Genomic DNA, 25,608 nt, shown 5'->3' on the forward strand with positions numbered 1-25,608 from the left:
TAATCAGATTATTTCAGATTTGCATCTCCAGGGTTTAGCATCAGGACAGAGGATTAAGTAAATTCTTTCCATTAATTCTCACATCTTTAGTTTTTCTTCCAAGCAAACAACTATACAGAGCTATGTTTCAGAAAAATATAGAGGTAATATTAAAGTCAATGCAGCTGATGATTCAATCTAAAAAATACTTCATGGCTGGGAACGGTGGCTCATGCCTGTAATCCCAGTACTTTGGGAGGCCGAGGAGGGAGGATTGCTTGAAGCTAGGAGTTCGAGACTCGCCTGGTAAACATAGCACCACCCTCATCTCTACAAAAAATAAAAATAAAAATAAGAATAAATCATTTCCTATCATCTACAGAGTGACATCCTAAAATCCTAGTTTATAATTCATACCCTGCACATTAAGGCATTTCCTAAATATGACTACATGCAAATATAATTAGTACCCTTAAAATATGTATCTGGAAAAAAAGTCTTAAGGTGCTGCATATTAACAACTATAACAGCTTATTCCTTTTTTCCCAAAACTGTCTTAGATAAACTGGGCTTCTGTTATCAGCCATTATTTTTTCATCAAGTAAATGCTGTAAGAGGGCTTTTACATAGAGTAGTAGTTGACATTTTTACTGGTAATTATTTTTTTTAATCCTCTGGACCAACTCAAGATATTCAGTTGTTACATAAAAACTTCATTTAACTACCCTAGAAATACAACATATTTAGCATATACAATCCAGAAAATGGGAGTTCTATAATTAGAATTTTTAGAGTTACCCTCCTATAGAAAGAAAATTTGTTGGAGTTACATCTTAAACTGATATCTTAAGCTCCCTGGCTATTGCATTTTATAGAAACAATGATGTTTGATTTTCAGCTAATTATATAAAAAGTTTTATCAATCACTCAGTAATAATTCAAAAATACAGAATCATTAATGGTTACAAATGAGGTCTATATATTCAGCAAATACAACTTACTCCTAACTATCCCTTTAAAGACTTGTACAATAAACAAGTTTGACTTTCACTCTATACAATAGAAAATTGCTCAATTTCTAAGCAGTTACATTGAAAAAGTCCTTTGCTCTAAAATCAATAAAAATTTGATTATATGGCCGGGTGCGGTGGCTCACGCCTGTCATCTCAGCACATTGGGAGGCTGAGGCGGATGGATCACAGGGTCAGAAGATGGAGACCATCCTGGCTAACACGGTGAAACCCCGTCTCTACTAAAAATACAAAAAATTAGCTGGGCATGGTTGTAGGCGCCTGTAGTCCCAGCTCCTCGGGAGGCTGAGGCAGGAGAATCACTTGAACCCGGGAGGCAGAGGTTGCAGTGAGCCGAGATCACGCCACTGCACTCCAGACTGGGCGACAGAGCGAGACTCCACCTCAAAAAAATAAATTAAATAAATAAATAAATAAATAAAATATGATTGTAACACTAGAGAAACAGATTTGATCAAAATAATGGCAATAACAATCTTTTGAGTTTAAACATGCTAGTTTCTCCTTCAAACCACATTAGCAGGCTTCCAAACTATATCGATGTAGTTCTTAAAATGTTTCTTCTAAATCAAACTTTAGGTCTTATAAGGGTAGTTAACTGCTTACTTGAATCTATTTGCTTTTCATTAAAGCTGGAAATTTTTAAAGGTGATCTTTTCAAAGTAAGAACTCTTACCTACCCTGAATAGTTTTTTTTTACATTTTTAAATAAATCTATATTGTTATATCATAGCCTATAAAATTCATGTCTTAATATTATAAACCACTCTTTTTGTTTAAAGCTCAAACATTCTAATTTCAGTCATTTAACTACATTTATCTCTCTGGAATATAATGGCTGACTTGGAACAGTTAAGTGCTCTGAGGCCTGCAGAAGAAAAACATTCTATATAAACAAAGTTTAAGTGTATAATACGGGAAAAAAAAAAAAAGAGTATAATATGAGGCTGGGTGTGGTGGCTCACGCCTGTAATCTCAGCACTTGAGAGACAGAGGTGGGAAGATCACTTGAGGCCAAGAGTTCAAGACCATCCTGGGCAACATAGTGAGACCTCCATCTCTACCAAAAAAGGTTTTTGTTAAGAGTATAATTCAAACTTCTATATTATTCTATAAAACAGCTCTAAAAGTTAAATTATAGAATCTCTGAAATGTAAGGATCCCTATGTATAATCAACCTAACCCCACACCTTACAGAAGAGAAAACAGATCCAGAAGTAAAGTGCTTTGTCCAATTGTTAAAAAGAAAAAATACAGGAATCTGGGTTTCTCTGCCCACTCCTCTTTCTACTACTGTCCTCTTAAGGCAGCTGAAAAATTATAATGATAGAAATCATTAACACAAAGCTGCAAAGCAATGAAAACTGTAAATCTGAATAAACTGAAAGACATTAAATTAACCCTAGATTATAAACCTTCTTGATAGTTAGACTGGCTGACCTGAAGAGCAAATCTAATAACTGAATTACCATACTTCAGAATCATTATGACAACTGAGAAAACCAGAAAACTCACGGAGATGATACTATTCATCATAATTAGTTAAAAGAAATCCAGCTGGGCACTGAATAAAATGTAAAAGGTAGCGAATCTCAGGAGGCCAGGACTGCACCAGGAGCTACATTCTAAATACTAACTTTCAAACACCAAAAATATTTGTTTACCCTGGCTTTTAAAAATAATAGTATCAGACAAGTAACTCTAAAAAACAAATATAGCAGAGAATACGCTATTTGTTTTCCAAGACCATGGCTACAGAAGTTAAATGAAGAAGCAAACTGGGATTGCATGCTCAAAAGGTAAAATGTAACATTTTGCCTGGGTCTGATTGGTTGATTGATTTAGAGGACAGAACAGGCATATACAAAAGCTAGTCATGTAATCTTTTGCTCTTTAGGGATAGAAAACAAAATGGATTTTGAAAAATACAGCAAAGCTTTATATCAATGTAAGTGTACTACAGAGATTAACAGGGTACTTTGAAGTCTGAGAGCCTGGAACTAAAATTTACTAGCTGTTACTCTTTTTTGGCAGTATGATCCAGTAGAGAGACTGATCTGAATCTTTGCAGCATCCCCAGTTACTACTTATATGACCTTAGGCAAAGTTTCTTAGCCTCTCTGAGCCTGAACTTCCTCATCTGTAAAACAGTAATGATAACTATCTCCTAAAGTTCGGTTAGGACAAAGACAGTCATCCACTCATGCATTCATTCAGCCATTTAAAGTATAGGAAAGCAATGGAAAGAAGATTAAATTGCTGCCCTAAGGGAACCCATAGTCTTAGAGGAGCAAACAAAATAGTAAATAGAAACAAATTAAGCTGCAAGTGCCCAGAGGTCAGTACAGAGAACTAAGGAAGCAAAGAAGTAAGGTACACCTAAATTTTGCCTAGAGGTTTAAGGGTTCATGTCCAGTTTCACCCTTGAAAAATATATGAAAAGTTCACAAGACAGAAAGGGAAAGGAGGGCATTCCAAGCAAAGAGAAAGGCACCCCAACCCAATACAATTTTGCATGGTAACTAGCGCATAATATCTCCTTATTAAGAAGGGCTTTTTTTTTTTTTTTTTTTTAATGAAAAACCCCAGGGTACAGTGGCTTAGGTCTGTAATCCTAGGAGGATCAGTTGAGCCCAAGAAATCAAGACCAGCCTGGGCAAAAAAAAGTGAGATCCCGTCTTTATAAAAAGTAAAATTATTAGCCAGACATGATGGTGCATGCCTGTAGTCCCAGCTACTCAGAGGCTGAGGTGGGAGGATCGATTGAGCCCAGGAGGTGGAGGCTGCAGTGAGCCATGATCGAGCCACTGCACTCCAGCCTGGGTAACAGAGTGAGATGCTGTCTCAAAAAAAAAAAAATACAAATACAAATACTTGTACAAAAAAAAAAAAACAAGACTGGAAGAAAACATAAATTAACTGGTTTTTCTCTTTGAACATAAAAGAAAACATAAAAAATTAACTGGGTTTTCTCTTTTTGATGTCTACAATAACCTAAATCAAATGCTGTGTTTTAATGGTTGCTGAATTTGAAAGAGAAGTGAAAAACCGGGCAGGGGAAAAAAAGAAAAAAAAGACAGCAGGCAGGCCTTTCCCTAGTTGCTCTTACAAAATGTTAAAACTTCCTATCACTCACCTTTGAAAATGCTAATCATTACGCATAGCATTTCTTTTTCTTTTTATTAGTTTTAAGATTTCCTCAAGAAAGAGACCACCAGAAGCGACCCTCCTAGGGTCAAGTATTCTCTGGCTTACACTGCCTCAAGAAAGCACTGAAAAGCACTATAACCTGAGGGCAGATGAAATTAAGACAAGGACAGGGGACCCACCCACATTCTAGTAGGTGCTCAGTAGAGAAAGGTCCAACAAAAGAACCCAGTACCAACTAGCAGATAAAATAAACCAAATATATATATCTATATATATCATGCTTCTAACAAAAGTTAAGAAAACCACAAATAATTGAGACCCAGCTAACTATAAAACACAATGGCGGATACTAAGGGGCATGAGAAAACATCTTTTTTTTTTTTTTTTTGAGGCGGAGTCTCACTCTGTCACCCAGGCTGGAGGGCAGTGGGCGAGATCTGGGCTCACTGCAACCTCCGCCCTCCAAATTCAATGGATTCTCCTGTCTCAGCCTCTGGAGTAGCTGGGATTACAGGCGCCTGCCACCGCGCCTAATTTTTTGTATTTTTAGTAGAGACAGGGTTTCACCATCTTGGCCAGGCTGGTCTTGAACTCCTGACCTCATGATCCACCCACCTAGGCCTCCCAAAGTGCTGGGATTACAGGCGTGAGCAACCGCGCCCGGACGAGAAAACATTTTAAACAGGGTAACTTAAAATACGAGAAATTAGGCCAGGTGTGGTGGCTCACACCTGTAATCCCAACATTTTGGGAGACGTAGGTGGGCTGATCACTTGAGGTCAGGAATTCAAGACCAGCCTGACCAACATGGTGAAACCCCACGTCTACTAAAAATACAAAAAATTACGTGGGCATGGTGGTGCATGACTGTAATCCCAGCTACTCTGGAAGCTAGAGCAGGAGAATGGATTGAGCCCGGGAAGTGGAGGTTGCAGTGAGTGCCACTTCACTCCAGCCTGGGCCACAGAGCAAAACTCTGTCTCAAATAAATAAGTAAATAAATCTGAATAATATATAGAAAATAAATTCAGGATACAATCAGAAGGGTTGAGAATCCCTGCAATAAGACATATGAAAGACTCACAATAAAATTCCCATTTGTTTAAAAAAAAAAAGTGAATACTACACCAGTGTTATACTGGTATTCATAAAAAATGCATATTACACTAAATATCTTTCGACATACATTCATGTTTGTGTTAACACAGACACAGCTCACTCATTCTGAGTTCAATTCTGACACTAATATTTTAAATATTTTTTTTTATAGTACTGTTTTATATGCCCCTTACTTTATAAATATATTAAGGGCCAGGAATGGTGGCTCACGCCTGTAATCCCAACACTTTAGGAGGTTGAGGTGGGCGGATCACTGGAGGTCAGGAGTTCAAGACTAGCCTTGGCCAACACGGTGAAACCCCACCTCTACTGAAAATAGAAAAATTACCCAGGTCTGGTGGCGCACGCCTATAATCCCAGCTACTTGGGAGGCTGAGGAAGGAGAATCACTTGTACCTGGGAGGCGGAGGTTACAGTGAGCCAAGATCGCGCCACTGCACTCCAGCCTGGGCAACAGAGCAAGACTCTCATCTTAAAAAAAAAAAAAAAAAAATTAAAAATTAAGAAAATTAGGGGGTGTTATCTCATCGACTAAGAAAATATAACATCTGGGGTCATAGTTCTCCAGATTTCCATGCTGGCTGTTTGGTCTCTCTATCCTAATTTTAAAATGTAGCGAACAATTCATTTGCACAGCATTTTACAATTAACAAAATGCATTCTTTCACATTTAACTCACTTGTTCCCCACAACAAATGGGAAATTTTCATTTTATAATTGAGGAAAGTCAATCTCTGAGAGCTTAGGTAATTTCCCTAGGGTCACTCAACAAGTAAAGGCTATATTCCATACTAAATATTAGGGTCTTTTCTACTACTCACAAAATCCCATGTAAGAAACGTCAAGCAGGCCGGGTGCGGTGGCTCACGCCTGTAATCTCAGCACTTTGGGAGGCCGAGGCAGGCAGATCACGAGGTCAGGAGATCGAGACCATCCTGGCTAACACGGAGAAACCCCGTCTCTGCTAAAAATACAATAAATTAGCCGGGCGTAGCGGGCGCCTGTAGTCCCAGCTACTCAGGAGGCTGAGGCAGGAGAATGGCGTGAACCCGGGAGGCGGAGCTTGCAGTGAGCCGAGATTGCGCCACTGCCTTCCAGCCTGGGCGACAGCGCAAGACTCCATCTCAAAAAAAAAAAAAACAAACAAACAAAAAAAGAAATGTCAAGCAAGGGCATCTCTAAATTATGACACAAACACTAAACTACCTTTTTAGAATACCATTTTGCTGCCTACCAAAAGGAAAGTGTTTATTAATCAATCAGTAATCAACATCAGTAGTAAAACAAAAACTAAAACACAGGAACTAAAACTAATATTCAAATGTGACAAAGATGCTCAGGACAAAATTTCATTAAGGCAAGTTCACTGAATCCAAAGTATTAGTCCCTAACACCAGCTCTCTTCACTTTCACAATATCTCATTTGTACTGAGATACCAGTTATCCTAAGATTAATGCTAAATCTCCAAAAGGATTTTAAATCATTGAAAGTACGTTCCTTAGAGCCCATATGTGGGAAAAAAAATGCCAAGGATCAATCTAGACAAATCGCTAAAGCCAGTATATTTCAGAGAGCGCGTGGTGGCTCAAGCAAGTCAGTAGTCAGGAGTAGTCAGGAATACCGATTTCCAGATATTGACCTCTCTCTGTCATAATACCTATCAGTTAGCATTATATGCACAATACACTGCACTGGGGTTGAGCAGAGCATGCTTTTTGATATCCCATGATGCATCCTGTTCTTCCTAACTATGGCTATGTCCACATGGCAGTTAATAAATCAAACATGCTTAAACTGCTTCCACACTTAGAGATGCAATAACTATGCTACCAGCACTCAAAGATCATTCTGCTGTTCTAATTGACAATTTAAGCTATTATTAGTAATTGGAGAACAACAGCTGGTTAAGAAAAGAATACAGGTATGTCTGGAATTTAAATACAGTGTTTTAAAGTACTTGGTGAGGATCAAATGAGATAATGTGAAAACACTTTTAAACTTGAATGTGTTATATGCAGATGCAACTTCTTATAACAACATATAATCATAGATGTATGTACATTTTTTAAGGACAATAACAATCTTTATAAAAGTTTTTCATAAAAAACATAAAATTACTTCTAGTATTTTGCATGTAAAATGAGGGTAATACAATCTATGTCATTCCAAATGTAAGCACTAACTGGTGCTTTCAGTTTTAGAGATTAAAATGCGAAATAAATGTAAAACTATATACCACACCTAAACACATTTATAACTTTGGTTCAGTCTTTTTTTTTTTTTCTTTTTGAGACAGAGTCTCAGTCACCCAGGCTGAAGTGCAGTGGTGCGATTCCAGCTCACTGCAACCTCTGCTTCCAGGGCTCAAGCAATTCTCATGCCTCAGCCTCCTGAGTAGCTGGAATTACAGGCATGAGCTACCACACCCGGCTAATGTTTGTATTTTTAGTAGAAAAGGGCTTTCGCCATGTTGGCCAGGCTGGTCTTGAACTCCTGACCTCAAGTGATCCGCCTGCCTCAGCCTCTCAAAGTGCTGGGATTACAGGCATGAGCCACCACACCAGGCCCTGGTTCAGTCTTATGATACGAGACTCCTAAAAATGATTTTAAAATCTTAAAATGTGGTTTTTAAAAAGTTTCCAAATCACCATTTCAATATATAAAACTTATAGATTAACAAGAACTGTTCATTTAAACACACACAACCTTGATTACTCTGTTGTCCCCAGTAAAGCTCCAAGGAGGAAGCAATAAATTAGCCAACAACTCAATAGGGTCACCACAAATGAAAGGACATCTGTATTATTTAAATTATCTACCTTAAGATGAATTGCAAGAAGCAAATCTAATTCTATTATGTGGTCAGTAACAGCCAACTAGGAAGCAGAAAATAAAGTGCCCAGATGAAAATTCAGAAACAATCACAACTTCAAAATTTTCCCTCTATCATTACTTAAAATTCTGGAAATTTTAGAGTGTTATATTTTAAATGCCATATTCAAAAACCTTACAGTTCAACATAAACTGACCAAAAAGCTTCATGTACAGATTCTTTTTTAAATGACATTTCAGATCAGGATACGTCAATACTTAACTGCCAGCAGCTTTAATAAAAAAGCACCTTCCCTTGTGTTCAAAATTACAAGTAAAACACTAAACACTAAATCAGATGACCGTTTCAGAAAACAGAAGGCAAGGATTTCTAGAATATGTAATTTAGTATAAACACTGAATCAGATGATTGTTTCAGAAAACAGAAGGTAAGGATTTCATTACTACTACTGACGGTAGTAATGAAATGTTGAAGAAATTCAATTTATCATTACCTTAATATTATTCTGATAAATTAAGCATTAATGACAATCAGTTCAAATGTAAGTATACATATGAACAAAAAGGCAGGATTTTTGTCTCATATATGCAGTATACGTGGCCATGCAACCCCTATTTACTATGTTGATATCCTAGTTAACACTTCATTGTACATTTGTACACTTTCCTTTTCATACCCCAATACACCTTAAGTTTGTAATGCTGCTATATAATGTAATATTCCAGGTAAATCAAGATGATACTATTAATACTTTGCCCTAAATTTCAATCCAAAACATGCAGCTAAATCAAAGACCACACTTTATAAATCATCATTCCAATAACAATTTAAAAAATACCTACCCCAGGCCGGGCGCGGTGGCTCATGCCTGTAATCCCAGCACTTTGGGAGGCTGAGGTTTACGGATCACGAGGTCAAGAAATCGAGACCATCCTGGCCAACATGGCGAAACCCCGTCTCTACTAAAAAATACAAAAATTAGCTGGGCGTGGTGGCGCGTGCCTGTAGTCCCAGCTACTTGGGAGGCTGAAGCAGGAGAATCGCTTGAACCTGGGAGGCGGAGGTTGCAGTGAGCCGAGATCCCGCCACTGCACTCCAGCCTGGCAATAGAGCGAGACTCCGTCTCAAAAAAAAAAAACAAAAAAACAAAAACACCTACCCCAAGAAAAAGTATCCCATCTCTTCTACAATGCAGCCACTCAAAATCAGGTCATATGTGAAATAATTTTAATCAACAATATTACTGACAAATTTAGCAATCAAACCAACACTGCACATTCACTTCTCAGCCACTACACTTCAGTTCAAATTATCACTCAACCCTGCCCATCTTCTCTTACAAAGCAGTCCATAGGTAGAGAACAGACATGTAAAAGAAAACCATGGTATCTAAACTATAATGTTCAAACAACAGAACAAACTCTGTGTACATAAAAAAAATAGAAAATATAAAAACAGAAAAGAATACTTAAAAGATACGTTAAAATTGAGTATATGTAAGAATTAACAATTTTATTTAATTCCTTAAAGGTTAAGCCTCACTAGTAATGAAAAAAAAGAGCTACTTAAGTCAACCAGGAGCTATTGACATCTATTAAATATTAAAGAAACCAAATGATTTAAAGCTATTAAAAAACTCACTCTAAATACCTAGATGATGACATTATAAATTAGTACAATCTTCTGGAGAGCAAACAATATATGACAAGAGCTATAAAACTCATGAGACCCTTTGACCTGGTAACTCCACTTTAGGGAATAAAGTCCAGGAAAATAACTGGGGGCAGAAGGGATAGGGGAGAAAGTAAAAAGCAGAAAAAGACCACCTAACTATGCAAAGTTATTAGTAAAAATCTCGAAGTAGCTCAAATGCTCAACTGGAAGCTTGGTTCAAATCATATCGTACCTTAAATACAACTGAATTTTTTCTTACCATTAAAATAATGATGACTATTCAAATACACAAGTACATTTTTAAATGTTAAGAAAAATATGAAGCATAAAATGGACACTGATCACAATTATGTAAAAATGTCTTTACAATATGAGGAAAAGTCTAGTAAACTGGGTTGTTGGGGTTTTTTTGGTGAGGAGACTATTTTTTAATTACTTTGATTTTCATTTCCTTTTTATCACTGTCAAGTTAGTTTCAAAAAAGCTTTTTCCTTTTAATCTCCTTTGCCACTTGCTTAAAATAACACATATAGGCTGTGAGAGGGACAAATGTAAAGGAAAACATTTTCAATACACCTCAGTATTAAAACTATATATAAAAACCTGTATCAGTCATTAAGTGTTAAAACATATTAGTAGGCACTGTTGTTTTTGCCTCTTTTAGGGGGAGGGAAAGACTTAAGTCCAACAGAAAGACTGACTACAAATTAACCAGGCAGTACATGAAGTTTTTCAAAACTAATTTTTCTCCGTCTGAGAAATTGTTACTATTAATAATACAGATGGTCGAGTTTACCCTTATCACAATTATACCATTTTCTGTGATTTGCAAAATATAAGAAAACTATACAGTCGGTAGACTTGATAATAATAATGTGGCCTCACTGTTGTAAGATAATACAAACAAAAACAACAAAATGAACATTGAAGCAATTTAAATATAGTCTTATTGCAAGCAAATTTTAAATCATTTATATTTAGAGTCTACCATACACCGCCAACTTTCTTTAACTTTGTCCGATTTTCCTCCACTTGGATCTTATTTGAAGGAAAGATAGCTGAATTTAGATTTTAGTAACATCATTCCTTTCTCCTTTCACTACCCTCCAATGCACTGTGGCAGCAGCTAACACAAGGGAACCTCCCCCGCAAAATAAAAAGGATCACCTGTTTTTGTGTGTCACTGCTGAACACAAGGTACATTTATACTATGAATTATATTTGCAGGAGAAACAACACAGACCAATGCCTTTGGTCCTTCACTAAAGTATATTCCATTTTTAAATATGTCCATTGTTGTCTCCTTGTAAACCCAAAATCGTGTTTCACCAATTCTCAAAAAGTGATAACTCAGTTTCTATTTAGTGAAAACGGGTCTATGCAAATGCGACTTAACTGATGATTGAATGAGCTTATAAAATCGGAGATACGTAACGATTATGCTTTTACTCAGTAGACCATTACCTAACCGGCAAAATTTGAAATTGGCTTGACGCTCCTTATTATTTTTAATTATGTCGTTTTTCCTAATCCCTGGTCCGTCAATTCCCCTCCAGAGCCCCTTCCTCCCACGCCTCCCCCCTGCCCCCCCGCCCCCCCAAAAAAAGACCAAGCCTGGCCTTAGTTCCCGTATTTCAGGCCAGGACCAACCAGAAACCAGTTTTCTTCCACTAATCCGGAACTCCGGGCTGTTACCAACGCTGTCATTGGCCAGCGTCAGACCTTAGTACGTGCCCCAAGATAACCCCTTGGTTTCTCTCCCTTTTCCGCCTACAATGGGCCTTCCCCAATGTTTGTAACATATTCATAATCCACAACACGGCACCTCTGATAATCAACTCACATTCTTCAAAGTTTTCGGGTGGAAACAAGCAGGGCCAAGGGGAGGGCAAGGTACCCTTTTTCCGACTAGCAGGGATGGGGGAAGGGGCAGTCGTTCTTTGGCTCTGCACCGAGCTCTAGAACCTCGTCGGCTGAGAGGTGGGGGGCGGGTTGGGGGTACAAGGTGGGGAGGGAGTGGTGAAAGAGTTAGGTTAAGTTGAAATGAAAACTTTACTCACCAGATCCTCGAAGCTTCTTCGGTGCTCTTTCCCCTCCCAATCTAAGCGGCGCGGAATCAGCTGGGGGCCGGACGAAAAGAAAGGGGGAAGCGGAGGCAAATGATGAAGGAAAAGCCTCCGCTCCCCATCAACTGGACCCAACCTGTGTCCCAGTCCTCAACACTTTACCGTCTTTATTTCTCTCGGCCTGATAGCTATTGGCTCAGAGCTAGACGAGTATATGGGGGGGGGGAAGGGGGGTCGAGAAGGAAATCCTGAAAAACTGCCTCCCACAAGCATAAAGCGGGGACGAGTTAAGACCCCAGCGTTGTCTGCCCCTTTTGAGGGAAGAAGCCAATTCACCCCGGTGACAACAGCTACGGGTACCCAGATCGAAGCCTCTATCCCAGCCCGTCTTCCGCCCCTGACTTGCCCTCCCCTTCCTCCAGTCTCACCTCAACCCTCCCCACCCTTCCCGAAGGGGCTCCGTACCTGATGCTCCTCGAGCTCCTGCACTAGCACCTGAGCAAAAGGGAAACACAGATATGAGGAGCAGCTCGGGCCATCAACCCATTCCTCCCTCCACACTTAAAGCCCAGCCGCTGACCGTTTGACTAGTCAAGGCCGGCCTTTCCCTCACCCTCAACGGAACTGCTCGTCCCGCTGCCTCGATTTCCCCACTGGGACCATTCACCACGACTCCCAGATCTCTTTCTTCCCCTTACCTGAGCGGATTTGTTGCAGGGTCCAGACTGCAAGAACCTAGCGATCAGGTAATACAGCTCTGGGGAAGAGGGGGGAAAAGAGGTTGAGAGGGAGGTAGAGAAGAGAAATAGAAGCTTTTTCAAAAGAAACTGACAGCCTTCGCGCTAAGCCCCCATTCCCTTAGCACCCCCCACCCCCCGACACAGCTACCCACCGGCTTCGATCTGGGTAGGTGCTGCCGCCATCCTTTTCCCGAGGGGGTTTGGGGGCTTCGCTCCGGAGGGGCTGGCGGGGGCGGGTGGGGGCGCTGCCTCTATTGTGGTGAAGCCCCCATGCCCGGGAGTCCCGCCGCTTCCGCCGCACTCCTCGTCCTAGTTTCGCTCTCTCTCGAATTCATCGCATCACGTTTCGACCCATAGATATTCTAGCCCAAGAGCTGAGGAGGCGGAGGAGGAAGGAGAGAGAGGAGAGGGAGAGGGAGAGAGAGAGTGAGTGAGTGAGAGAGAGAGAGAAGAGAGAGAGAGAGGAAAAAGAGAGAGAGAGAGAGAGAGAGAGAGAGAGAGAGAGAGAGAGAGAGAGAGAGAGAGAGACGCGGGGGGTGGGGGGGGCGGAGAGAGAGAGAGAGAGAAATAGACGGAGCGAGAAGAGGGAGGAGCCGAAGTGGCGAAGAGGTGGGCGGGGGCAAAGGGGGTGGAGAGAGGGGAGGGTAAAAATGGTGATAGGGTTTTGCAGCGCTCATAGTTCCCCGCTAGAGGCACTAATACAGCAGCTGAGCCTAGACTCTCCCGGAGCCCGATGGTTGCTTAGCTACAGCTCTGGGAAGGAGGGGGAGGTGCTAACTGACGGCCGACGCTCTGGCAGCCGCCTTGGAACTCTGTGGTGGCATTCGCGTCTGCGAGCTCCGGAGTGACTTTCCCTTCCTGTGAAGGCAATCCGGCCCTTTCCGGTGGAGGACCCTTCCCCCTGGGTTGATCTTGAGGAACTTAAGAGACGGTGTTTTGACTCGACTCCTTTCCCCTTTTTCCTCCCGGTACCAAAGCGGTTTTGTTTGTTGTTTATACTCTACCCCGTGGAAAGGCGGCTAGCTGGCCAAAGGGTTTTATGCCTGGGGGAGGATGAGTCGCTATTTGGTCGTGACTTGTTTCTGTTTAAAATTATTATTATTTACCAAATGAAAATGTTGTACTTACCAGTCCAAAGTGCGGGGCTTATATTGTTAGAAGACCACTTAAAATGCTCCTGGATTCTGACAAATATTGCATGAGAAATTTGCAATCAGCCGTGAAGCATGTTCCCCCTTCTGAAAGTTTAACACGTGCCGTATCTACGGCTGGGATCTAACACATCCCATTCCTACAGGGTAATTTCCTATTGTGTTTTCAAATACTACTAAAGTACTTTAACCAAGAGTTTTCAATAATCTTTATGTATTATTGCCTATCTCTATGCAAGGTATCAATAGTTTTCTACAGGTTCGGGACTACACTGTTTAATATATAACCCCAACCCTTGGTACCGCACTGACCTTCATTCAGTATTTGGTTGCTGAAATCTTCAGTGATGAAAGGGGTTGGTATGATAATTGACACAGATTAGTAAACCGGGTCCTTTTCTTCCCTACTTTCCCATAACATCCTGTCCCCACCCCACTCCCTCACCTAAACCTGATGAGACCAGAAATGCATTTTAAGTTGCATGTATTATTTACATTGAAATATTACAATTTGAAGGTTCATCTAAATTTAAGGCTATATTCTTGGGAATTGGGTTTCCTCACTCAGCTCTGCCACTGACCACAGTGGGCCTTGAATTTCTAAGTTGACATAAACTTAGCCTAGGTTGATTAGCTCTCACTTGTAATTTTTTTTTTCCTCAGAAAGCAATAACCACAGGAGGTAATTGTGAAGTGATAGGCTTATCTTTGGTTGTTATTGCCATGGAACTTGACAAAACAAATATGAATAATTGATACAACAAAATGATATAAAAAGATACATGAGACCTAGACAACTCATTGCAAGTAGTTTAGCAAAATACCAGACTGAATAATTTTATAGTTGAAGTATAATGTACAGGTTGAGTATTCTTTATCCAAAGTCCTTGGGACCAGAAATGTTTTGGATTTTGGACTTTTTCAGATTTTGGAATATTTGCATATACATAATGAGATATTTCAGCTATAGGACCCAAGTCTAAATGTGAATTTCATTTGTTCCATTTATACCTTATACACATAGACTGAAGATAATTTTATATAATATTTTCAATAACTTTGTGCATGAAACAAAGTCTTGACTGCCTTTTGACTGTGATCCTCCACTTGAGGTCAGATGTGGAATTTTCCATTTGTGGCATCATGTTGACACTCAAAAATTTTGGATTTTGGAGCATTTTGAATTTTGGATTTTTAGATTAGGGATGTTTGACCTGTATGTAACAGTTAACACTTAACAAGCCATTATCATGTCCTCAGCACTTTTACGTGCTTACCTCATTTAATCTTTACAATGACCCTAGGAGATAGGTTCAATTGTTATTCTCATTTTACAAATGATAAAAATGACTATGAGTTTGGTCCACTCACAGCCTGTGAACCTCATTCCTCACCTGTAAAATGTGAATAATAAATAGTATTTGCCATGTCTACTTCAAGGAATTGTTATAAAATTCGTGTGAAAATGTATTTGTGTACTCTTTCAAAATTTATGTGGCAGTTATTCCATGATCACCTCTGTATCAGTCAGTTCAATTATTAATGATAACAGGAAATTGGAATAATGAGGGCTTAGCTAGCAAGAAGTAAAGAGAACTCTAAATACTACAGATGTAGCAGGTATATAATAGTAGATATGATAGCCACTACCCCTGGAACTGAGATAAAGCATTCTCTGCCCTTAGCTGAGATCCAGACCTTCTTAGAGAGAACACAGCCGGTGGAGACTCACTCTATGGCAGGAAATATTCTGTATTGCCTTACAGGCAGAACTTGCTGAAACTCCAACCTCTGGAAATTACTGGAACTCTGCATTCTAGAACTTGCTGGAAACCCACCCTCTGGAATTGGCCTGCTAGAGTGCCTGAGAAGGATGTTCATAGGGAAATGTTTCAGCAGAGGAACTTTACTACAAAAACCACAAGAGGGAGGGTGCCAGGGGAAGCGGCCTGGTGCTATTGAAACTGCAACACAGAAGCCAGCCACTGGAGAGAGCTGCACAAGCTGCAGGAACACCCTACCCAGTAAGCCGGCCAGAAGGAGGGAGCAAAACCTTTTCTCTCTGCAACATCTTTCCAGTTTCCTCTACTGGAAAAGCTTCATTGCCAGCTGACAAAAGGAAAAATACTTAAATGGATCAGATCCATTTTCACAGAGCAGTCAATAATGGTGAATTTTGGAGATGATAAGCAACAAATTGATGAACTGGCACAACTTCCCTGCTACTTTCTTGATTGTAATGCCTAGATAGGGAATAGGAAAGTTATTGAAATGTATGTGTTCCCATGAAATGTGTTTATTTGTTGTTCAAGATCAATACTAATAAATGGGGACTAATGTTCTGAAGTATTTTGTAACAATTAGAATCACCACTCTTAACCCTGTGGCCAAAGTCTTAAATGGACAGGGAGGAAAATGTTTATAAACTGAAGCAAAAATTGACCTACATAGAAAATAAATCTGGAATGTTTACTTGGTAGGTATACTAGTTTCCTAGGGCTGCCATAACAAGTTATTACAAACTGGGTGGCTTAAAACAACAGAAATTTGTTCTCTCACAGTTCTAAAGGCCAGAAGTCCAAAATCAAGGTGTTTACCAAAGCCATGCTCTAGGGGAGAATCCTTTGCTTCTTCCAGCTTCTGGTGGCTCCTGGCATTACTTGGTTTGTGAGAGCATAATTCTAATGTCCGCTTCTACCTTCATATGGCCTTCTTTCATATGACATGTCAAATCTTCCTCTCCTTTTTCTTATACGGACACCAGTCATTGGATTTCAGGCTCACCCTTAAGCCGGGATGATCTCATCTCCAGAACCCTAACTTAATTACATCCACAAAGACCCTATTTCTAAGTAAGATCATATTCACGAGTACTGGGGTTAGGACATGGACATCTTTTTGGAGGACACAATTCAATCCACCAACACATTTTTATTTTACTTTGGTCTTTAAAAAGCATATTTTAAGCCGAGTTCAGTGGCTCATGCATGTAATCCCAGCACTTTGGGAGGCCAAGGCGAGCAGATCACTTGAGGCCAGGAGTGCACGACCAGCCTGGTCAACATAGCAAAACCCCATCTCTACTAAAAATACAAAAATTAGGGCCGTGCGCGGTGACTCACACCTGTAATCCCAGCACTTTGGGAGGCTGAGGCGGGCGGATCACGAGGTCAGGAGACCGAGAACATCCTGGCTAACACGGTGAAACCCCGTCTCTACTAAAAATAAAAAAAAAATTAGCCTGGCGTGGTGGCGGGCGCCTGTAATCCCAGCTACTCAGGAGACTGAGGCAGGAGAATGGCGTGAACCCGGGAGGCGGAGCTTGCAGTGAGCCGAGATCGCACCACTGCACTCCAGCCTGGGCGACAGAGCAAGACTCCGTCTCAAAAAACAAAACAAAAAAAAGCCGGATATGGTAGTGCACTCCTGTAATCCCAGCTACTAGGGAGGCTGAGGCATGCCGGGCGCGCTGGCTCACGCCTGTAATCCCAGAACTTTGGGAGGCCGAGGCGGGCAGATCACAAGGTCAGGAGATCGAGACCATCCTGGCTAACACGATGAAACCCCATCTCGACTAAAAATACAAAAAATTAGCCAGGCGTGGTGGCGGGTGCCTGTAGTCCCAGCTACTCGGGAGGCTGAGGCAGGAGAATGGCGTGAACCCGGGAGGCGGAGCTTGCAGTGAGCCGAGATGGCACCACTGCACTCCAGCCTGGGCAAGAGTGCGAGACTCCGTCTCAAAAAAAAAAGAAAGAAAGAAAAAAAGAGAATGAAGAATTGCTTCAACCCAAGAAGTGGAGGTTGCAGTGAGCCAAGATCGCACCCCTACACTCCAGCCTGGGCAACAGAGTGAGACTCTGTCTCAAATTAAAAAAAGAAAAAAATCACATTGCAATGGAATATAAATGTTAAAAACTTAATGGTTCTCCCTAGGAAGGCAGAAGAAAAGAAAAATGGTAGGAAATACTGAGACGGAAGAGCAGAAGTGTTAATAAGATTAATATAACAAACTAAGTAAATAGTTGCTTCGTTTTATTATCTCAGCTTCTTTAAAAAATTGTATAGAGTAATAATTAAAATAATGTATTCTTATGTTTAATATATTACATACATCATAATATATTAACATATTTTAACATATTGCATGGATGTAATATGAATAATAATAATGGGAAAAAAGAGACAAGATAGAGCTATAAAAGCGTAGCATTTGTATACCTCAAAAGAGATGATATAAACATGAAATATAAGGCTGAGCATGGTGCCTCATACCTGTAATCCCAGTGCTTTGGGAGGCCAAGGTGGGAGGATCACTTGAGGCTATAAGTTTGAGACCAGCCTAAGCAGCATAGTGAGAACCCTGTCTCTGCAAAGAAAAACAAAACGGTGAGGTGTGGTGGCATACGCCAGTAGGTCCAGCTACTCAGGAGGCCAAGGTGGGAAGATCACTTGTGCCCAGGACTTTGAGGTTGCAGTGAGCTGTGATTGCACCACTGCACTCCACCTCTGGGAAAAAGAGCAAGACCTTGTCTCTAAAAAAAATTAAATTTTAAAAAATGAAGTATATTCTGATAAACTAAGAAGTATATGGCAAACCATAGAGCAACCACTAAGAAAATTTTTAAAATGTGAAAAAAATCATCAAAAATTTTATTAGGATATATTTACTTAGTACAAAAGAAAGCAGGAAAGGAGGAATAGAACAAAAAAGACATGAGATATCAAAACCAAATTAATATAGATATAATTCCACCTACATCAATACTAACATTACATGTAAATGGATACATGCCACTTCTGTCATGAGAGCATGAGGAACTTTGTGAACCAGCTCACAGTGAAACTGGTGAAAATTATATAAACAACCATCTAAAGTCTCTGGAAATGTTTCTGATGACATAAAACAAATGAAAAATCATTTATTCAAGAAAAAGCTACTAAAATTTTAAGAACAGTGAAAGTTTGTGGTAAATGAACCAAAACCCACTCTTCCAACCCTGCCTCCCAGCCCAGTGAAGAGGTGAGCTCTACTCTAGACTGAAACATCCAAAAATACAAGACTCCTTATTCCTCCTAGATCTCAGTTAGAGGGCTATCTTCCTAGGAGGAGCAGGACATAACCATTTCTCATGCTTCCCCCAATTACCTGTTGCTGAGGCTAAGTTCTGGTTTAGTGTGGCCAAGAGGTGGTGGCTCCTTTTTTCCACCCAGCCCCTAACCATAGGACAAAGCTAAATCTTGGGCATTGGTGCTACTGAGCATACTGGGGCATCGATCTCCCTGACCCTGGATTGAGTGAGGAGCAGTAGATGCATTCTAAGAGAGGCAAGCTAAAGAGATTAAGGGCTATTGTCTCCTTCCTCCACCAAGCACTCATGTTCTCAAGCAGAGATATCAGAGAGAATTATGCCATTGTTCCAGTCTCCAGGACCAGAATTGTGGCTCAGAGATTCTGCCCTAAGGGAAAGGTAGGTCTTAGAAGAGAGAGCTCTGAATCTCTCCCTAAAATAACTGACTTTATTTGCAACTGAGTGTGGAAAAATTCAAGCCTAAGGGTGCTCTCAAGAACAAAGAAGGTTATGGTAAAAGAAAATTGGGGGAAATTGGTAAATTTATTAAAATTATAGGCTAAACTGTAGGCCAACCAGTTTGCTGGAGAGAAAACAGAGAGAAAGGGCAGCAAAAAAGTCCTCCGAGAGTCAGAGCAAGTCTTAAACACTAACCTAAGAAAATATTCCTACTAAGGTGCCCAAATTTGATTGGATCAGTCTGTGAAGCAATTTATGCCCCAGGGTGTTGTCGAAAACAAAAGAGCAATCAGCCGGTAATTAGCGTGATTTAAGAGCTGGCTGTGGTCAGGGAAAGAGGCAGTTAAAGGGAGCCCTGCCAAAATCAGTGTTATCCCAGGGTGATTATGTGCCTACCCAAGGCTGTACCCCCTGAGGAACAACATCAGCAGTTTCACACAATGAAGTTAACAAGCACACAAAAATAATAAGACCTGGAGTGGGAAGAACAAGTACCCAGGGTTGGTACAATATATTATCTAAAATAACCTAGTTTCTAACAAAAAATTATGAGGCATGCAAATAAACAGGAAAGTATAAACTATACACTATACACCAATACCAAAAGAGCAGGCAACAGAAACTGCCTATGAAAATTACCAGATGTCAGATTTAGTAGACAAAGTCTTCAAAGTAACCATGATAAATATATTTGAAGGACTAAAGGAAACTATTATTAAAGAAATGAAAGAAGGTATGATGTCAATGTCAAATCAAACAGAATATAAATGAAAAGGAAATATTTTTAAAAATGAAATGAAGATTCTGGTGTTCAAAAGAACAATAATTGAAATGAAAAACTCACTAGAGGGAAAAAGAGTCCATTCGAACTGGGAGAATAAAGAATTAACACACTTGATAACAGATTAATAGAGCATATTAACTCTAAAGAGCAGAGAAAACAAGAATGAAGAAAAATGAAGATGGCCTCAGAGAATTATGGGATATTATATGCACCAACATATGTGTAAGGGGACTATTAGAAGGAAAGAATGAGAAGGAAGCAGAAAAAAAAAGAAATAATGGCTAAAAACTTCCCAATTTATTGAAAAACATTAATCAACACATGCAGAAAGCTCAATGAACTGCAAGTAAGATAAATGCAGAGATCCGCAAGCTGACATATTATAATAAAAATGCTAGAAGACAAAGAGAAAATCTTGAAAGCAGCAAGAGAAAAATGACTCATCACTTACAAACTTACAAAGGAAGATTAAAAGCTGACTTCTCACCAGAAACAATGGAGGCCAGAAGGCAGTGTGATAACATACTCAATGTGCCCAATGAAAACATTCATTAAACAAAAGTCATATATTCAGCAAAGCTAACTTTAAAATTGAAGGTAAAATAAACTTTTCCAGATAAAGTGAGAAAAATTTGTTTCTAGCAGACCTACATTACAAGAAATACCAAAGAGAGTTATTTAAGCTGAAAGCAACTGAATCCAGAAAGTAATTCAAATCCACACAAAAAACAAAAAGCAATGGTAAAGATAGTTATGTAATTATGAAAAGCAGTATAAATGCATATTTATTCTCCTTTCTTAAATTATTTAGAAAACAATTTTATGAAACAATGTGTATGTAATGCATAGTTCACCCTATAACATATAGAAATATTATGTATCTGCCAATAACAGCAAAAAGAAGATGGATTGGAACAAAGCCGTATTGGGATATGGAAGTAATTCCAGATGGCACCTTAAATCCACAGGGACAGATGCAGAGAACAAGAAATGATAAATAGGATTAATATAACAAGGCCGGGTGTGGTGGCTCACACCTGTAATCCCAGCACTTTGGGAGGCCAAAGTGGGCAGCTCATCTGAGGTCAAGAGTTCGACAACAGCCTGGCCAACATGGTGAAACCCTGCCTCTACTAAAAATAAAAATAAAAAAATTAGCCAGGCATGGTGGCACACACCTGTAGTCCCAGCTACTCGGGAGGCTGAGGCAGAAGAATGGGTTGAACCCAGGAGGCAGAAGAATGGGTTGAACCCAGGAGGCGGAGGTTGCAGTGAGCCAAGATCACATTGTGCCACTGCACTCCAGCCTGGGTGACACAGTGAGACTCTGTCTTAAAAAAAAAAAAAAAAAAGAAAATTAATAATTTAACAAAAGCTATAAATATATACTAGCTTTTCTTAGCTTCTTTAAAAGTATACATATATATAAATAATTATAACAATGTATTGTTTGGTTTGTAACATTTATAGATGTAACCTGTATAACAATAACAAAACAAAAAGGAAGGAAGTAAAGTAAAGCAATACAGAAATAACATTTTTGTCTCCCAACAGAATTAAATTAGTATAAATTGGAAGCTGATTCTGATGTATAAGGTAAGTTCTAGATCAATAGCTAAGGAGATAACAAAAATGTATTGTAAAAAATCATTAAAGAAATTAAAATTCTGCATTAGAAAAGATTCACTTAATCTGAAAGAAGGTGGTATAGAAGGAATAGAGAAACAAACAGAGCACCATGCATAAAGAAAACAAAAAGTGACATGGCAGATATAAATTCAAATATATTAATAATATCATTAAGTATCAATGAATTATGCTGGGTGTGGTGGCTCATGCCTGTAATCCTAGCACTTAGGGAGGCTAAGGTGGGAGAATAGCTTGAGCCCAGGAATTTGAGGTTACAGTGAGCTATGATAGTGCACCGTACTCCACTCCAGCCTGGGCAAAGAGTGAGACTCTGTTTCTAGAAAAAAAAAATGAATTAAACAATCCAATCAAAAGGCAGATGTCAGTCTGGGTTAAAAAAACAACAACAACAACATAATTCAACTATATGCCATCTACAGAAGAGACACTTTATTTTTTAATAGAGATAGGGTCTTGCTATGTTGACCAGACAGGTCTCAAACTCCTGGCCTCAAGTGATCCTCCCATCTTGGCCTCCCAAAGTGCTGGGATTACAGATGTAAGCCACCATGCCTGGCCCAGAAGAAACACTTTTTATTCAAAGATACAAATAGGTTAAAATTAAAATGATGGAAAAACTAATAACATGCAAACAGCAAGCACAAGAAAGCTGGAGTGGCTATACTGGTATCAGAAAAAATAAAATTTAAAATAAAAAGTTATTAAAAATAAAGAGGGACATTTTATTATGATAGAAGGATCAATACACCAGGACAATATAATGATTATAAACATACATACACCTAACAGCACAGTACTAAAATACATAAAGCAAAAACTGATAGGAAGATTTAAATAGACAAATCAGCAATAATAGTTGAGGGTTTCAATACTTTATTTCAAATAATAAATGGAACAATCAGGCAAAATATCAACAAGGAAATAGAACACTTGAACATACTATGAGACAACTGGACCTAATAGACATCAAGAGACACTCCACTCAATGAGAACGGAGTATACATTCTTCTCAAGTACATATGGAACATTCTCCAGGATATACCATATGCGAGGCCATAAAACAAACCTTAATAATTTTAAAAAAACAAAAGTAATACAAAAAATTATTAAGCCAAGGAGGCTGAAGTGGGAGAAACACTTGAGCCCAGGAGTTCAAGACCAGCCTGGGCAACATAGCAAGATTCCATCTCTAGAAAAACAAAACAGTTTAAAAAAAAAAAAAAGAAATAATACAAGTTGTTTGTGGTGGTGCATGCCTGCAATTCTAGCTACTTGTGAGGCTGAAATGGGAGGACAGTTCAAGCTCAGGAGTTTGAGGCTACAGTGAGCTGTGATCATGCCACTGCACTTCAAGCTGGGCAGAGTGAGACCCTATCTCTATGTATAAAAGAAAAGAGGCTGGGTGCAGTGGCTCATGCCTGTAATCCTACCACTTTGGGAGGCCAAAGTGGGCAGATCATGAGGTCAAGAGATCGAGATCATCCTGGCCAACATGGTGAAACCCTGTCTCTACTAAAAATACAAAAATTAGCTGGGCATGGTGGTGCATGCCTGTAGTCCCAGCATCCTGTACTCAGGAGGCTGAGGCAGGAGAATCACTTGAACCCGGGAGGCAGAGGTTGCAGTGAGCCGAGATGACGCCACTGCACTTTGGCCTGGTGAGGGAGTGAGACTCCATCTCACAAAAAAAAAAAAAAAAAAAGAAAAAGAAAAAAGAAATAATCCAAAATATGTTCTCTGTCTATAATGGAAAGAAATTAAACATCAATAACAGAAAGAAAATTGAAAAAACTCACAAATATATGAAAATTAAATAGCAGGCCAGGCGTGGGTGGCTCACGCCTGTAATCCCAGCACTTTGGGAGGCCAAGGCAGGTGGGTTGCGAGGTCAGGAGTTCAAGCCCAGCTTTACCAACATGGTGAAACCTCGTCTCTACTAAGAATACAAAAATTAGCCGGCATGGTGGCACGTACCTGTAATCCCAGCTACTCAGGAGGCTGAGGCCGGAGAATCACTTGAACCTGGGAGGCGGAGGTTGCAGTCAGCCAAGATCGCGCCACTGCACTCCAGCCTGGGTGACAGAGTGAGACTCCATCTCCAAAAAAAAAAAAAAAGAGGTCCGGGAACAGTGGCTCACGCCTGTAATCCCAACACTTTGGGAGGCCGAGGCAGGTGGATCAGGAGGCCAGGAGTTCAAGACCAGACTGGCCAAGATGGTGAAACCCTGTCTCTACTAAAAATACAACAATGAGCTTGGTGCAGTGGCAGGCGCCTGTAATCCCAGCTACTTGGAGGCTGAGGCAGGAGAATCACTTGCACCTAGGGGGCCGAGGTTGCAGTGAGCTGAGATCATGCCACTGCACTTCAGCCTGGGCAACAGAGTGAGACTCCGTCTCACACACACACACAAAAAAAAGAAAATTAAATAGCACATTCCTAAATAATCAGTCAAAGAGGAATCAAAAGAGAAATTAGAAAATTACTTTGAGATGAATACAATAAAGGCTGACCAAGGGGAAAAAAAAGAGAGAAGGCTCAAATTACTGAAATCAGGAATAAAAGAGATGTTACTGCCAAACTCACAGAAACGAGAGAGGGTTATAACATAATATTGAGAAGAATTGTATGCCAACCAATTAGATAACCTAAATGAAATGGACAAATTATTGGAAATACATAATCTATCAAAATGGACTCAAGGAAAAAATAGAAATTCTAAATATATTTATAATACAAATATTGAGCTAATAATTTAAAAAAAAAACAACCCTTTCAACACATAAAGCCTACACATATATGGCTTCACTGGTGAATTATAGCAAACATTTAAAGGAGAATTAATAGGCTGGGCATAGTGGCTCACACCTGTAATCTCAGCACTTTGAGAGGCCAACATGGGTGTATTGCTTCATTCCAGGAGTTCGAGGCCAGCTTGGGCAACATGGTGAAACCTCATGTCCACAGACAAAATACAAAAATTAGCTAGGTGTGGTAGTGCATGCCTGTAGTCCCAGCTACTAGGGAGGCTGAGGTGGAAGGAACGCTTGAGCCCAAGAGATCAAGGCTGCAGTGAGCCATGACCACACCACTGCACTCCAGCTTGGGTGACAAAGTGAGATTCTGTCTCAAAATAAATAAATAAATAAATAAATAAACAAATAGATAAATAAGAATTAATGGCGATTCTTTAAAATTCTTCAAAAACATGAAAGAGAAGTGAACATTTCCCAACTCATTCTATAAGGCCAATATTACCCTGATATCAAAAGCAAACAAAAATATCATAAGAAAAAAAAACCTGTAGGTTTTTTTTTTTTTTTTTTAGACAGAGTCTCACTCTGTCACCAGGCTGGAGTGCAGTGGCACGATCTCAGCTCACTACAACCTCCGCCTCCCGGGTTCAAGCGATTCTCCTGCCTCAGCCTCCCAAGTAGCTGGGACTACAGGTGTGTGCCACCACGCCCGGCTAATTTTTGTATTTTTAGTAGAGACGGGGTTTCATCAGATTGGCCAGGATGGTCTTGAACTCTTGACCTCATGATCTGCCAGCCTCAGCCTGTGCTGTGATTACAAAGTGCTGTGATTACAGGCGTGAGCCACCACGCCCAGCCAAAAAAAACCTGTACATTTTTATCTCTTATGAATATAGATGCAGAAATCTGACAAAATACCAGTAATATAAATTCAAACATATAAAAAAGATTATAAACTATTATCAAATGGGATTTATCTAAGGAATGCAAGGTAAGTAAAATGTGTGAAAAACAATTAATGTAATATACGGTATTTATAGAATACAAGACAAAACCCACATGACCATCTTTTTTTTCTTTTTAATTTTGCTTTAAGTTCTGGAATACATGGGCAGAACATGCAAGTTTGTTACATAGGTATACAGGTG

The 25,608-nt window shown here is 39.7% G+C and overlaps 1 protein-coding gene and 1 long non-coding RNA gene across 7 annotated transcripts in view; one reads left to right on the forward strand and one right to left on the reverse strand.

The window, feature by feature from the left end:
- Positions 1–13,325, reverse strand: part of BRWD3 (bromodomain and WD repeat domain containing 3) — a 137,328-nt gene extending 124,003 nt beyond the window's left edge. For 3 of the 6 annotated variants that reach the window (XM_016943270.3, XM_016943269.4, XM_016943274.4), the window contains exons 1-4: positions 12,746–13,325; positions 12,552–12,610; positions 12,319–12,348; positions 11,848–11,907 (exon numbers count right to left, since the gene is read on the reverse strand). In XM_016943270.3, the coding sequence (XP_016798759.1) occupies positions 11,848–11,907; positions 12,319–12,348; positions 12,552–12,610; positions 12,746–12,776 (180 nt within the window). In that variant the 5' untranslated portion in view covers positions 12,777–13,325. Of the gene's footprint in view, positions 1–11,847; positions 11,916–12,318; positions 12,349–12,551; positions 12,611–12,745 lie in introns of those variants that run through there. The other 3 variants (XM_063804100.1, XM_063804099.1, XM_016943272.4) reach the window with 2 other exon arrangements.
- The window catches only part of LOC107971029 (uncharacterized), a 40,375-nt gene continuing 26,556 nt past the window's right edge, over positions 11,790–25,608 (forward strand). Inside the window, exon 1 of the long non-coding RNA XR_001713962.3 lies at positions 11,790–12,599. This is a non-coding gene — a long non-coding RNA (uncharacterized LOC107971029). The remainder of the gene's footprint in view (positions 12,600–25,608) is intronic.

Source organism: Pan troglodytes, chromosome X (assembly GCF_028858775.2).
Source record: "Pan troglodytes isolate AG18354 chromosome X, NHGRI_mPanTro3-v2.0_pri, whole genome shotgun sequence".
Classification (NCBI taxonomy): domain Eukaryota; kingdom Metazoa; phylum Chordata; class Mammalia; order Primates; family Hominidae; genus Pan; species Pan troglodytes.